The 15,121-nt window shown below is 42.2% G+C and overlaps 1 protein-coding gene across 1 annotated transcript in view; it reads right to left on the bottom strand.

The window, feature by feature from the left end:
* Nucleotides 1–10,203: 10,203 nt before the first annotated feature.
* The window catches only part of RBFOX3 (RNA binding fox-1 homolog 3), a 218,517-nt gene continuing 213,599 nt past the window's right edge, over nucleotides 10,204–15,121 (bottom strand). Inside the window, exons 8-9 of the mRNA XM_044675173.1 lie at nucleotides 14,469–14,547; nucleotides 10,204–11,514 (exon numbers count right to left, since the gene is read on the bottom strand). Of these exons, the coding sequence (XP_044531108.1) occupies nucleotides 11,470–11,514; nucleotides 14,469–14,547 (124 nt within the window). The 3' untranslated portion in view covers nucleotides 10,204–11,469. The remainder of the gene's footprint in view (nucleotides 11,515–14,468; nucleotides 14,548–15,121) is intronic.

The following is a 15,121-nucleotide window of genomic DNA, read 5'->3' as shown; positions in this document are numbered from 1 at the left end:
TCTCCTCATCTCTCACCTCCTTGCCTCTTGTTCTTCGTTTTGGTCTTTTGTCTTGGATGAATCAGTTTTGTGGCCAGGCGTCACTGAGGAGCATCCAACATGTTTGTTGGTTGTGCTTTTCCAACTTGTCTCCAGATAATCTTCTTCCTTCATCTTTCATTTTCTTTTTTCCCCTGCACATGCCTAAGACTTGTTATTGAGCAGTCAGTCATAGGCACTCCTCACTCTTGGCGCTCCTGAGGTTGCTGACCCCTGGGTAAATGAGTGACTCCCTGCCTTAGGGGCTGTTAACCCTGCTTCCTTGGCTACATTCTGATGGTTCCCCATAGTCTGTGAATCCGAAGGCTTTGTTGAACCACTTTTCCTAAAGAATGGGGAGAGAACCCAGAAGCCCTTTTTCTCTAGAAAAAAATAACTGCGTTTAGGACATAGATTTATAATGCCAGGAGCCTTTAGTGGTCATTTAATCTCTTATTTTACAGAGAAAGGCCAGTCACTGGGTGTCTTTCCCAGTGGCCTATCCTGGGATACTTTGTTAGAGCAAGAAATCAATGTTTCGCTTTTGTGGACTGCAAACCACTAGGTGGCAGCACAGGTCTCCTGGCTTCTTTTGCTCTCTTTGGCCTTTGGAATTTGGGGGATCCTTGGAGAATTGACAGAACTTAACAAAAGATGTAGAATACCTAAGGTTTCTTTGTGTGTTGATAGTGGGAAGATGGTGCTTTGTTCCTCCTAGTGATGTGCCTTCTTTTTCTTCCAGGGAAGCAATTTTTAACCTAGTCTCTAAACTGCAAAACAAAAATCAACTTTGATCAGTGTATTTCAATGTAATTGATTTCTTTTGAAATCCTTTATATTTTATTTTTTGCATTTAAAAACATTATTTTGAGAAGGGGTCCTTAGGTGTCCCTAGATACTGCCACTGTCAGAGTGCCCTGACCCAAAAGAGAACCCTCTGTTCTAGAAGAGAAGTAACCCTGACTCCCTTTATCCCAGAATTCTACAGTTCTAGTTCTACTAGTTAGTTGCTATGCAGATATTAATTTGACTTTTTGAATGATAGGTGTACTCTATTCCCAGCCTAGCAAGGCATGTAAAAATATAAATTTCTGGAGTCTTACAAATCTTATCAAAGTTTTAAGTTGAAAAAGGAAGGAAGGATAGAAAACTACTTTCTTCCATATACCATAAAAAGTAGTAACAATAATGTAAAAGAAGACAGCCAAAAGTTTATAGTTGACAAAATCCAAGACAGGACATTAAAATACCAGGAGAAAATATGGTTTCTGAGCTGTTACAGATTTGATGGAATGAGACTAATGCCTGGAATATGTCTTTGGAAGGGTGTGCCTTATTTTAAAACAAAACTGGATACTTTTTTGTTTTTGATGTGTGGGTAGGGTGGAGTGGAGGTGGAGTGTTGAATAAGATTATTTTTTAAGAAGATATACTCATTATGAGGCCATCTAAGAGTGGAAGAGCCGTGGGGGTGGATAAAGAAACAATCTTGTCATTGGAGACCAACTGGACAGAAAGATGAAATATGAGAGGTTTGGGTTACAGATAAGCCTCTGCATTTTGGTTTGATTTAGTTGTAATGGAATTCTGGATAACTATGGGAGCTCTTATTCCAGAAGTATAGAGCTAACAATTTGTTGACTTTAATAATAATTTTAATCTCCATAAAGTGGAGGAACTAACACAGGGAAATTTTTATTTTGGATCTGATTCTTACCAATAAGGAGAGACCAGGTCCATACATAACCATACCATCTTGGATTTTGTCATATAGGAGAGGAAAACTCAAAATAGTCTTATGTGCAAATTTCCAAAGATTCAGAAAAAAACAGGATTCCATAGATTAAAATTTTTCAGGAAAAATCATTCCAGAAGAAGTTCTCAAGAATAAAATTCTGAAGACAAAAAGAGGAACAATTCTGATAAGGAAAGCTAAGGAACAGTCTGAATCTGATGGTGAAGGGTAATAAAAAGGGCTAAAGGGGGAAGCTGAGTGGATTGAGAGCCAGGCCTAGAGAAAGGAGATCCTAGGTTCAAATCTGGCCTCACACTTCCTATCTGTGTGAACTTGGGCAAATCACTTAACTCCCATTGCCTAGCCCTTACCATTTTTCTGTCTTGGAACCAACACACAGGATTAATTTTAAGAGGGAAAGTAAGGGTTAAAAAAAAAGGCTTAAAAATTTATAAAGAAGATGTAGAAGGGATAGAATCCTCCTTGGGTAAAGAGTGATGATAACTGACAACAAAAATAGTAGAGCTGCTCAGCATCCATTTTGCTTGTTTTCTTTACCAAGGAAAATGATATTTGGACTGGAAGGTATAGAATAAGAATGGATAGTGGGGAGTTGATACCCAGGAGAAGTAAGGAGATATTGAAAGCACCTGGCTGTCCTTAATAAGCTGTAGTCACTAGGCCGAGATAAACTATGTCTTACTGAGCCTTTCTCAGCATTCTTTGAAAGGCTTAGATAATAAGAGAGTAAAGAAGGGCAAATGTCCTGATTTCTAAAAAAGAGCATAAGAGCATAGATCCAGAGCAGGAAGGAATCTTAGAGACCTTATTTTACAGATGAGGAAGGGAAGGAAATAGAGCCATTGTGGGCTAGATATGGTATTAGTTTAGAAGATTTGAAACTGAGTGAACAACTAGACTTAAATAGTTTGATGTCATCTTGAAAGGTCTTTAATGGAGTGTCCCAAGGATCTTTGCCTGGCCTTGTGCTGTTTAATGATTTTTGTTAATGATTTGGATAAAAGCAGATGGTATGCTTGTCAGGCTTGCAGATGGCACAGAGCAGGGAGGGATAGCTAACAGAATGAGGATCCAGAAAGATCCCAACAGGTTAGGACATTGGACAAAACTTAAAAGATGAAATTGAATATTGTGGGCCTGAGATTTTCATTGGCTAAAATTCAATACCAAAGCACACAGGCCTTGTTACTGACAGTCATGCTTAATAAAGACAGGGCTAGGTGACTGACTGCCTTCTATCCTGCCTTTCCTTCCGGTTGAAGTTCATTTACAGCTAAGCCAGAGAGGCTTTTTGGAGTGTTTTGGCTTGTCATCTGTAACTGAAGGCTTTGATCCCCAGCCTGTGATTTAGAGTGGAAAGGAAAGACCTAATCTCAGCCTGGGGCACACTTCCTGGCTTTGTTAGATTTGTGGTGACTACTACTATGTCAGCCTCCCCTTCTTAGGGAGAGGTGTTAGCCACTTGGGACCAAAGCTGAGATGCCTGAGCTGACCCAGAAGAGATAAACACAGCAGCAAAAGTCTAGTGGAGCCATTCTACCCAGTCTGGACCAGATTTAGAGAGAGCAGGATGTTAACATGCCGGCATTGGAGGTGTGAATTGCCCCTCCTTTGTGATCCCTGTACATGCTCACTCTCCCTACTGGTGGTATATATATATTTGTAGAGGAATATAATCTATATTTCATTTTGTATTGCAAATCTTATTACTATGATATTTCAAAAAATGTCTTTGCTTTAAACTAATTAAGTCTTCTGATTGATTTGAAAATAAGTAAGCATTTGCCGGGGCTCATGAGAGATGAACCTGAAGTAGTCCTTATGGACCTCATAGGGTTGGGCTTAGGGATGTATCTAAAGCCATTTAATTTTAAATTTAATGCCTTTAAAGTCTTTAACTTCAGAAACTTAAAATTCAAAAAATCAATCTCCTACTTACAAGATGGTCAAAGTGGTAGTTCTGAAAAATTCTGGGGGTTTAGGTGGACTACAAACTCAATGAGTCAGTAGTGTGACCCCCCAAAAGAGTGCAATTTTAGGCTTCATTAAGTAAGACAAGACATGGTGTCCAGGATTAGTAAAGTCTGGTACTGATCAGACAACATCCACAGTATTTTTTTTTTTTTTTGACATCTGTAGTATTGTGTTCAATTCTGGGCATTGCATTTTAGGAATGACACTGATAAGTTGGAGAATGTTCAGAAGGTGGTGACCAGGACACAGGTCTCAAGCTCTTGTCATGAGGATGGGTTGAAGGGCCCAGGCATGTTTAACCATGAAACAAAAAGAATTAGCATTAGTGACATGATAATTGTTGTCAAGAATTTGAAAGGCTGTTATTTAGAAGGCAGATTAGATTTGTTCTGCTCCAGATCTCAGAGAGCAGAACTGGGAACATTGGATGGAAGTCTTAAGGATGCAAATTTAGACTTGATATCAAGAAAAAAACCTAATAATCAGAATTGTTCTATGGCCAATGGAGGAATTTGTTTGCTTGACCATATGTGTTTGTAATGGTTTTGTTTTTTTCCTTGTGGCGGGAGGAAGGAGAGATGGTCAGTTTTGGGAGGCTTGAAGAAGTAAAATTTTATTTTAAAAGCAATTAGAAGGGCATTTGGGTAGCACAGAGAATAATTGGGTTCAAGTCTGACCTCCAACACTTTCTCCCTATGTGACTCTGGGCAAGTCACTTAACCCCAATTACCTAGTCCTTGCCATTCTTCTATCTTAGAATTTATACTAAGGGTTAACCCCCCCCCCAAAAAAAAAAAACCCAACAACTAGAGCTATCCTAAAGTGGGAGAGGTTGCCACAAATTTCCCCTTAGTGGAAATCTTCAAAGCAAGCTTGTATGACAAGCCCTTAGTGTATTAGAGTATTCTTATTCAGGTACTGGATGGACTTGTTCTCTAAAGTCCCTTCCAATTCTTGCGATTCTGTGGGTAATGTACTCACATCCTTCACACTGTTAACAAGGAACATAACTGCAAGCCAGGGAAAAGATGTTTTTTTTTTTTTTTTCAAAGTCAGCAGCTGCTTGGAAATGTGAGGGAGTGGAGCGGTTCACACAGGTTCCTCTTGTTGACCAGGGTCAAATCTCGTTATGCACACCTGGTGCTCATTCTCAAAAGCTGGAGTGGTTTTGGGTGAGTGTTGCCAGGAGGAATGGTGGTTTCTGGGTGGTGTTAGGGGAGGGGAAGAGAGAGCTGAAATCTGGAGCCACTTCCAGTGCCAAGTTTTTTATTTTCAGCAGTTATCTGGGGTTGTATTTGCTTGTTTTCTCCCCCTGTTTTTGAGCTTGATGGAGCAGAGGTCTGTTATTTGCTCAAATGGGAACGCTCATGTTGGCCCCAATCATCTTAGGTTTCTTTCCTGACTCCTACCCCACCTGTTAGCCCCTAGTACAATACTGATGCCTGGCTTCATTTATTTGCATGTAGTCATTTTTCTAGTAGAGGTTCCTTAGAATATTTTATGCAGAGGAGAGAAAATTTATAGTGGCAATTATTTTCTCACAGTCTGGTGAGCAAGCAATTAGAAGTAAGGGGGTTTAGCAGAGCATGGCACGCCAGGATCACACAGCCCCAACTCCCTCAGAGCACAGTCCCCAATTCCACCAACAAGAAAGCCTCATATGCAGGAAAATTAATATCTCGGCATTTAAGCTGGTGCCCCTCTGGTGGGTGTAATTGCGCTGAAATAAATTATCTGACGTTTTGAAAAATGAAGAATTCAGCTTTTCTCGATGTGCATTTCTGGCAAGAGTTGTGATTTAGGGCCTGAGAATATCTGCACCCCTTCTCCTCCCCTCTCCCCATACCCCTCCAAACACAACTAAAACTTTATTCATCTGCACTGTGTTCAATTCCATTCCCCTCTCCCCCAATCATTTGTCCTCCTAGATAGAGATGTCCCCAAATGAGGTGCCTCTGGCTCTTTTCTGGCCTCTGCTGACCCACACCTCCAGGGAATGGAGAAAGTAAAAGAATAGAGACCACTTTTACTCTGAAGTAAGGCAGATCCTGTCTCCCAGTTTCTTTTGCTTTTTTTCCCTTCAGATGGGGGAGGTGTCCAGATTGTTCAAACATCATTAAGCCTTGATGAGTATATCTAATAGGACCTCAAATAGCCTCTACCTTCCCTTCTGGATGGACAGAGATGAACTCTCTGTTCTCCTCACCCTGCCAGGCCCTATGCAAGATCCATTTATTTTCTCTGTGTTTGAGTCAGAGCGACTAAGTGGCTTTTGAGCAGCATCCTGGTCAGAGGTGCTACTTTGGATTCTTTGTGAACTCCTCCTGGAATAAGCTATACCCAGATGCCCCATTGTTAGTAGACTTGACTAGCATTCAGTGGTAACAAAACCATCATTTCCTGTTCTCAGTGGAAATCTTTGGGTCGGGAAAGGAAGTCTTTGTATTCATTTACTCCAAATATTCTGATACCAAATGAGCAGCCTTGGTGCCATATAGCTGTTTTGAAAGCTCAAAAAACAAATAAATAAAGGCTTCTTCACCTTTTTCTTGTAGAAATATTTGAACTGGGCCAGAAGGAAACAGTGTCTTGGATTTGGACCTAAGCAGTTTAATAACCCCATATCTGGCAAGAGTTTTTCTCTCTTTTTGGGGTGTGTGTGTGTGGGGGTCTCAGCCACTTGTCACTTAACCTGGCTTTGACCAAAGTTAGAACTGAACCACTTAGGAAATGTACTTGGTTTGGATCCAACAATTACTCCCCAGTAGGGTCCATCATATATGTTTCTATTCCCAACTTCAGTACCCAGGAGCCCCCCAAATAAAAAAGCTGTCCTGGTTTGAAGAAAGAAATCTTTATTAATAATCTTAATAATAATACTGTTAATTTGAATGGTCACACCTTGGTAGCATACAGAATGGTAAGAAAGGAAGTTGGGGGCTCAATTGCAGTCCTAGAAGGGAGGAGGGGAATAAATTTAGGGGGCTTGGGAGGAGGCTGCCAAGAGAAAAGGATTCAGTACAGCAGATGGAAGGGGTAGGGGGGCTTTATATAGAAGACAAATGGCCAGAGGTAGGGACTGGGTTCTATGTACATCAGGAATAGAAAAGGAAAATTCCATTTCCATAGCTTCAGGCGCTTATGCTGAATATAAAGTGAGGGTTTTGTTTTTTGTTTGTTGTTTGATTTGTTTTTAGATTTCATAAGACAGTGGAGCTAAGTAGGGAGCCGGTTCCCCCCTCCACCCCTTTCCTTTCTGCTTCTATTCCAGTTGTCCTTACCCTGTCAGGGGCTTCCTCTTTCCCCCTGCCATTTGTTTTTTTGTCCCTACCACTTGCTGCTAGACAGGGTCCCTCCTTCCTCCTAGGTGCTCCAGAAGGATGATCTGCTGTGCCAGTACTTTGGAAACCCAACCACAATACCAAAAGCAGTGATTGAGGGTCAGGATGGTGCCCCCACTATGGGGCTGGGAGTTATTTCTAAACCTCTCTTCCTCTCAAACTGCCACTGCTCCCTGACTTTCCCTGGTTCCTTTCCCTGGCTATGGTTTCCTATACCCATGGCATCATGATCCTCCAACCTTGCAGAGAAGTTGTACCAGTGGAACAGATGAAGACCTTGAATTAGGTTATCTCCTTCCTTCTCTGCTCCCCAGCAGCCAGGCCCTTAGCAGCTACCCCAGTCTATTATCCTTTCATCTCTCTCCAATAACCCCTCCAGCTACTTGCCCCTTGGCCTTCAAGAGAAATAGACCTTGGGGAGCTGACAGAGAGCAGAGCACCAAGTGGCAGGACTAGAGAGGGCTACTTCAGCCATCAGGACAAACCTTCTGTTTTTGGATCTCCAGTTGAACCACTTCTTTTTTCAGTTCTTGTCTCTTCTCCAAGCCTTGGTTTACAGGACTGCATATGGCAGAGAAAGGCAGTTTTGAAAGAAGGCATGATCGCAAGGGACACCCACCTCTTAAAGTTCTTACATAAGAGGAACATTGGGTGTCTCTGTTTACTTTTAGCCTGGGTCTCACGGATAGAGACTGGGTTTGCTCTGTTCTGCTGTCTGGGAGCCAAGAGAATGAGTGGCTGGAGGAGAAATCTGTGGGCTCCAGTTTTTCTGGAGTCCTGCCAATGCCTTTTTTTTTTTTTTTTTTTTTTTTTAAGGAATTGGCACTCAAGGACTGGTGATCAAATAACATTCAGGCGGCCTGCAAACTCTAATGTGATGCACTGCTCAGCACATCGCTTTCGCTAGGGTGAGGGAAAGGGCATTTTCTTTGCCAGCACAGCATGGGGAGCTGAGCTCCAGAAAACTCAACCCATAGATGACTAGGCATGCACCAAAGCCTGAGTTCCCTGGGAATACAAAACTGCTCTTGCTTCTCTTCCCCTCTCTTCTTTTCTTTGCCTTAACCTTCCCAATTCAGATGCTCCAGGCCCCAATTCTTTCTTTTTGCATCCTACTCACAAGCCACTAGGAACAAGATCCCTATCACACTATTTTGCTTCTGTTCTCCCATTTTTCTGCTCCATCAGTATCTACATATCCAGGTGTGAAGGGTAATTGAGCAGAAGACATGGTAGCAAAAAACCCTTGTCTTAGGGGTAGCAAAAGATTGGCTTCCACCCCCTGAACTCACTCTTGCAAGCCCAAGAAAGAGGAGGGGTCCTCCAACATGATTGCCAGCTTAGGGAAAGGGAGGAAAGGTGGAGGTTGAGGAAAATCTCCCTTGGTGCCATCAGGTTGGTGTTCACTTTGTGGGTGCGGGGTGCACAGCGCCTCCTTCTGGAATCTTCTTGCTGGGCACCTGTGTGTGGCCTCTATGTGGGACTTGTCACTTGGTTGGTTGCTTCTTTCTCTGCTTAAGTTTTGTTGTTTTCATTTTAAAATATTTTTAGTTTTTTTTTGGCGTTGTTTTTGTTTTTATGGTTTTTTTTTTCATTTTGTTTTTTTGTTTGTTTTTTTTGTTTTGTTTTTTTGCCCTTCATGGTCCAAGAAGAAAACAGCAGATTTCACTACAACAGAAACAAAAAAGCCAAGCTTGCACAGTTTCACAGAAGCAATGCACTGTGTGCAAAGACAGGGCCACAGAGGCCCTGGACATTGGGGAGGGCCTTTGAACCCAGAAGGATAGTGAGGGTGGGGAGGAGTTGGTGTCCCCTGGCTTGAGGAAAACATTTACTTTTTAACATTTTAAAGTACTCCAGGGAGAGGAGGAGAGAATAGTGGGATCCCATTGAACCCAAAGCTCTGGCTAATATATATATATATATATATTTTTACCCCTGACCCTCAGGAGGCTGTTGACTTTACAGTTTAAATGTCGGATTTTAACACGTATCCTTAAACCATTTCCAGGGTTGTATGGATTTATAATGATGGGATAGGAAAGTAGGAACTGGGGCCTGGAGGTCAGGCCTTGGAGCAGAGGGTAGTTTGAGGGGTGAGGGGAAGGGAGACTAGTCTAGGGCAAAAGCTCTGGGTTAAGTAGAACATGGAGAAGCTAGAAGGAGCTAAACTGGGATAAGAAGCAGTTAGAGCATTTGGACAGTGAGGATTGAGGGACATTACAGAAGGCAAAGGAGGGGCTGGAGACAAGGGTATCTGGTAATAGTGTTTGGCAAACAGAATGAGGATGTAAAAAAAAGTGATGGTAAAAATGTGGGAAGGGGTGAATTTTAGCATCAGGGAAGAGAGGAACTGGACACTTGAGAGAAGAGTGATGAGAAGAGAGGGATGCAATGAAACCAGGAACTATGGTTTTTCAAACAGGGGTGTGTGGGGATGGGTGGGACAGGGTGTTTATAGCAGAAACTAAGTCCCATATCTGGTAGGGAGCCTTTGTCCCTTTGAGACACAAGGTGCCTTAGCTTTCCTCAGTCAAAGAGGAAAAAATCTGCCATGCTTTCTCCCAGTAGGGGGATGATTATAAAAAAGAAAAGGGGAAAGAAAGAGGAATAAGCATTTACATAGCGCCAACTACTGTGCACTTACACTTTATAAATATTATCTCACTTAATAAAAAGGCTCAGGGAATAGCTTATTTTAAAAATCCATGGATAATGTAGAAAAAAAGGACCCCTTGCCTTTTTGGCCCCCTCTAAGCTCCCTGAAAGGACTTTTCTGTACAATAACTAGAACACAAAAGCTAAGCTTTCTCATTAGCAATATGAAGTTGCAATGGAGCCAGGTGAGATCCAGGACACTTGGGTTTTAGTCTTTGATTTTGCTATTAACTTGCTATGAACTTTCTGGGTTTCACTTTCCTCTTGTGAAATGAGGAATTTTGACCAAACGACCTTCTAGCATCTCTTCCATGTCTAACATTTATGAATTGACCAGAAGGTCTTCAAGCCATGATCTATGTACTCTGTTGTAGGGCTGAGCTGAGCTAGGCTAGGCAGATCTCTATTGGCATGTGACTACATTCATTAAAAATAAAATCTATCTGCATTAAAGTTGGAGGTGGTAGGAAGGGGAGCTGGATTCAGGGAATCAATCCTGAGATGAGCCATCCAGCAATGTGGAGTCCCTTTATAAGAAGCTTAATTTTTGAAATACTCAAACTAAAGACATTTTTGAGCTTAGGCACAGGAAGGGAGATACTTTGGCTAGGCAGCACACACCAAGGACAGAGCTGGGAAAATAAAATCTGCCACTTTAGGAGGGATTTAGTTAGGGATCTCTCCAGCTAGGACATTGATGGCTTTGTTTCTAGGTCATGGGACAAAGGAAAGTACGGTAAGACATATGGACAAATGCAGGGAACTGGGGAAGGGAGAATTCATTTTCATCTCTTGTAAAAAATACAAAAAACAGTTTAGCCAGAATATTATTATAACTTCCTCAGAGAATGGAATCTATATAATTTAATTTTTACAAATTTGTTTCAGTTGAGGGAAGAATAGGTGAAGAAGACCAGTTTCAGAGAGTGAAGAAAAAAGAGGGAGGAGGAAGAAGAGAGAAGTCAGGAGTTGATCTATGATGGAAGAGAGGGCAAGAGAGTACTGATTCCCTCCTTTTGCTCTTCTCTTCATGAAACAGATTTCTTTAAGCAGTTTCAAAATCCTTGTGGGAGCTGGGGTGAAAGTGGGAGACAACTAACTGTAGAGGGACAGAGCACTGAGACAAGGACCAGAATGGGAGGAATGGACAACTAAAGGATCTGTGGAACCTGGGGAATGGTACATGGTCTATGGTCCTGAATCCTTTCACTAAGATTCCCTAACTTCAGCCTGTTGATTGAAGAATAAAGATGGAATGGAGTAGAAAGAGGGGGGTCAGCCAGGGCACAAGGCTCTTTTGCTAATCCTTTGGGGGGCAGCTATGTGTTGAGGGGTCAGAGCTATGGGGGTAGGGATTGATCCTCTGACTCCAGGCTCAACTTCTCCACACTCTCCCTAACCCCTCCCTCCCATGGCCCCCAATTTGTATACCATACCTTGATGGTTTAGGAGTGGAACAACACCGACAAACTCAGTACAGGAAATTAGTTAACAAACATACAGGTACAATCATGGACAAAAGACACACACACCACCATGGGGCGGGGAAAAACAACTGGAGGTAAAAAATCTATGGTTTTAGAGTCGCGGAGGGTCAGCGGTGAATGTCCCTGACCCGGTGGGGCAGTTTGTCTTCCTGGAGGATCTGCCTGGTGTCTAGTTTGTTTGGTTTGGTTTGGAATAAGCAGTCAGTGTGAATGCTGTTAGGGGCTGGGTCTCTTGCTAGTAGGGGGTGAAGCGGCTGTACCCTCCTCGGCAGAGGCTAGCCTGCAACATCAAAGATGAAAAACAGCCAATCAGTATTGTCTTTTGGTAGGAAAAAAAAAAAGTCAAAAAAAGGAAAAAGATAAAATAGCCAAATCCCATTTTCTTCCCCCGATGTGTGTTTTTTTTTTTTCTCCCTCTGTGGGGAGAATAAATGATAAATGGAATGTGATCATTTGCCATGGCAACAGGGTGGTGGGCTCCAGATTGAGGGGTTTAGTTTATTTCTGAGTGGGTATATTCCATGAAACCAGGAGGAAAGGGGTCTTTGGAGGCAAGCATAGGAAGCAGCCATCAGCTGTACCTGGCCTACATTCTGCCTTGAATTTTTTTTTCCTTACATTAGTTCTTAGAAGTTGACAAGAACCTTGATTACCTAATGGTTGGAAAAGCAATGGGTTTAGAGTGAGAGTGAGGAAACAGGGTTATGAATTAGCAGGCTTTGTTACTTATAGGTTAGGAGATCTTGGCCTTATTTCCTTTCTCTGGGTCTCAGTTTCCCTAATTAGGGAAAGGAATATAAAGATGGTCTTTGACATCAAGGACTTTTCTCTTTGGCTTGAGCACCCAGCATAGTGATTTGTACATGCTAGTGCTTGTTGAATTAAATCAATCAAATGATGGGGTTGGACCCAGTGATCTGACAAGCTCTAAATACTATGATCCTATAACCAAGAGTGAAGGAGACTTCATGACAAGAGGGACACTTCAAGCAGGCTTTTTCTGAAGAGGGTAAGAGCTTTGATGCCATGCCCCCTGGTTTTGGTTAGAAAATGGGATTATCTGAGGTTTCTCGACTCAAGCCAAATGGCATCAGACAGTTCTGCTCTAGGCCCAGGGCATCCAAGCAATAACCCGGATTTCCTGGTACATGCCCAAAGGTTTTCTTTTGTTGTGACCTGGGTCTGAGAGTCCTTTTTATTTATAAGCTGTGTGGCCTTGGGCAAATCACTTCTATGGGCTTCATGAATTTCCTTATATAGAGAAGGTAAGTTCCCTGAGGGTAGGGACTTTTCTCTCTCTCTCTCTCTCTCTCTCTCTCTCTCTCTCTCTCTCTCTCTCTTCTCTCTCNTCTCTCTCTCTCTCTCTCTCTCTCTCTCTCTCTCTCTCTCTCTCTCTTTTGTGGGTTGAGGAATTTGTGAGAAGGGGAAGGAAGGAGAAGGAAAGTCTCTGTATCCTAGATTAACTAAATCTAGGAGTGTTGTCGGAAAGAATACAGATTTGGGAGTCCGAGGACCTGTGTTTGAATTCCAACTCTACTTGGATTAGTCATTTCGCCTCTCTGAACCTCAGTTTCCTAAACTGTAAAATGGAGTTGGACTAGCTTACCAGTAAGGGTCAGCCTAGCTTTAAGTCTATGAGTCTGTGATTTTTTATGATTTTATGGGTAGTTCCCTGCCAGTGCAAGCAGGTTACTCACTCCCCTTTTCTCACTGCATTCCTGTTTTCCTGGGTTTTCAATATTCTTTTCTACCACCTTTGGAGTCCTGAACTGGCTACTTCATCTCATCTCATCATTACCTTGCATGAAAAATTTTCTTGTTTCCCTCCCAATCCACTGTTCATTTTCAATTGAAAAGGGGAGAAAATGGAAAATGTCAGAGAAGAAAAGCTGACAAAAAGATAAAAGTTTCTTTAAAAATAATTTTAAATTAGACCCCCCCCCCAAAAGAGGAAACCCTTTATTAATTAATGAAAGCTTTTAGCTAGCAGCTGAACTGAGGGCAATGGGACTTTTAGAGAGAAAGCACTACAAAGCACACCAACCTGGGGCCTGGGTACCTCTCCTGAGAGTCATTGGTCTCAGAGAGAGCAAGTCAGTGAGGGGTTGAATTTAACCCATGATGCTTCCAGGAAAACCTTAGGCAAGATGGGATTTTAGAGGATTGAAACACCCAAAAATTAAAAAAAAAAAAAAAAAAGAAAAAACTAGAATAAAAAAAGTGAGGGACCCTTAAAAGAAAAGAAAAAATCTTGTTGAATTGATCCTTAACCCTACTTTTCCCACTTCCCTCTTCTGGCCCTCCCCCTCTCCCCTGATAGTTTTCATCTTTGATGCTGGACGCCAAGCTAGCTAAAAACCGACATTAAGTACAATGCCGGGATGAAGGGTTGGAGTATACTAGCAGGCTGATATGTTATTGAGAGAATACCTTGTTGTAGAATGGGGCTGGGTTTTTGTGACTATAGCTGGCATATGTACACACACACACACACAGGCTCTCCTATAGATTACCATCATCAAAGCCAAGCTCATTAGAAGTGCATCCTTTCTTTCTTCCTGACCCCAACCATTCTGCCCATGCAATGGTCACCACAGAACCCAAGGAGAGAGAATCCTGGAGCAAGCACCATAAGGAGCAGTGAATCAATAATCAATAGATCCCTCTCCTCAGTGTGGATGAGAGTGTTATGTGTAGGAGAGGACTGACACTCTGAAAGACAGAAGGGACCAAGGGGGCCACTTTCCCTGGGGGCGGGGTATGTGTGTGTGTGTGTGTGTGTGTGTAACTGAGTCTATTGCTGTAGGTAGAAGGGTGGCTGTATTTTGGGATCTTTCTCAGTGGCATAGCCAGTGGATTCAGGATTACCAGTCACTGAAGATTGGGAAGGTAACCTGGGATAATGACACAGACTGGAAGGCCAGAGAGAGACACACAGAAAGGGGCCAACAAACTGTAATATATGATTTCCCTTTCCCAGTTTAAGAAGGGAACAAAGGAGAGGAGTACTATATACCAAAAGGGGCTGTGCAGTCTTTCTCTTCCCCTTCTTCCCAACCCTTTGACGTTATAGAAAGTTATTTTAGATCCAGCTTTCAGCCTGGGGCTTGCTCTACTGGTTCCCCCTACCCCTTTTCCCCACCTCCCTCCTCCCTATGCCCTGGGATAACAACTTTTTTTTGACCATGAACAGCTGAACCAACCTATAGCCAAAACAGGGCTAAACCTCCTTACCATAGTTCCAATGCTATAGGTTGCAGCAGGGCCAATGGCATGGTGGTATGGGTCAGCAGCTGCATAGACTCTGCCATAACTAGGGAACAAAAGCACAGGGAAGATGTGGTAGTAGTGGCAAGCAGAGGAGACAGAAATAAAATAAATAGGGTGAAGAATGTCACCTTACTCCTTCTCAAATCTGGTCCTCAGATTCCCATATCAATGGGGTCACCTCCCTTCTCTTTCAAGGATTTCCAAGTATACTTCTTGTGAGAAGCCCTTTTTATTTTAAATTTATTTATTTACCGATTATATGTAATAACAAATTTCAGGAAACTCTCTTTAGAAAAAAGTACCCCTAATAATAAATAATCACAGGTCCTTTATGTTCTTCCATAAGACCCTCTGTCATTGAGGATAAGCTACTTAAAAGATTTGGGGCAGGGCCTGTCTATGTTTTCACACATAGCTTTATGCATAATATATGTTCTATCTGATGAAATTGAAAACTGAATGACTATATAAAAATATAGGGACAAAAGGGCCCCAATTAGTGTGTCTAGAATGGGAGGGGAAAAGGTTATTAGGGTGATAATAGATTGTGATACTTATTATCATCAATGCTGGCTGATGGCCAGTCTAACAGAGTTCTGAGTTTCTGAACTCTGGAC

This window comes from Gracilinanus agilis, chromosome 4 (assembly GCF_016433145.1).
Source record: "Gracilinanus agilis isolate LMUSP501 chromosome 4, AgileGrace, whole genome shotgun sequence".
Taxonomy (NCBI): domain Eukaryota; kingdom Metazoa; phylum Chordata; class Mammalia; order Didelphimorphia; family Didelphidae; genus Gracilinanus; species Gracilinanus agilis.
This window is presented reverse-complemented; position numbering and strand designations above follow the sequence as displayed.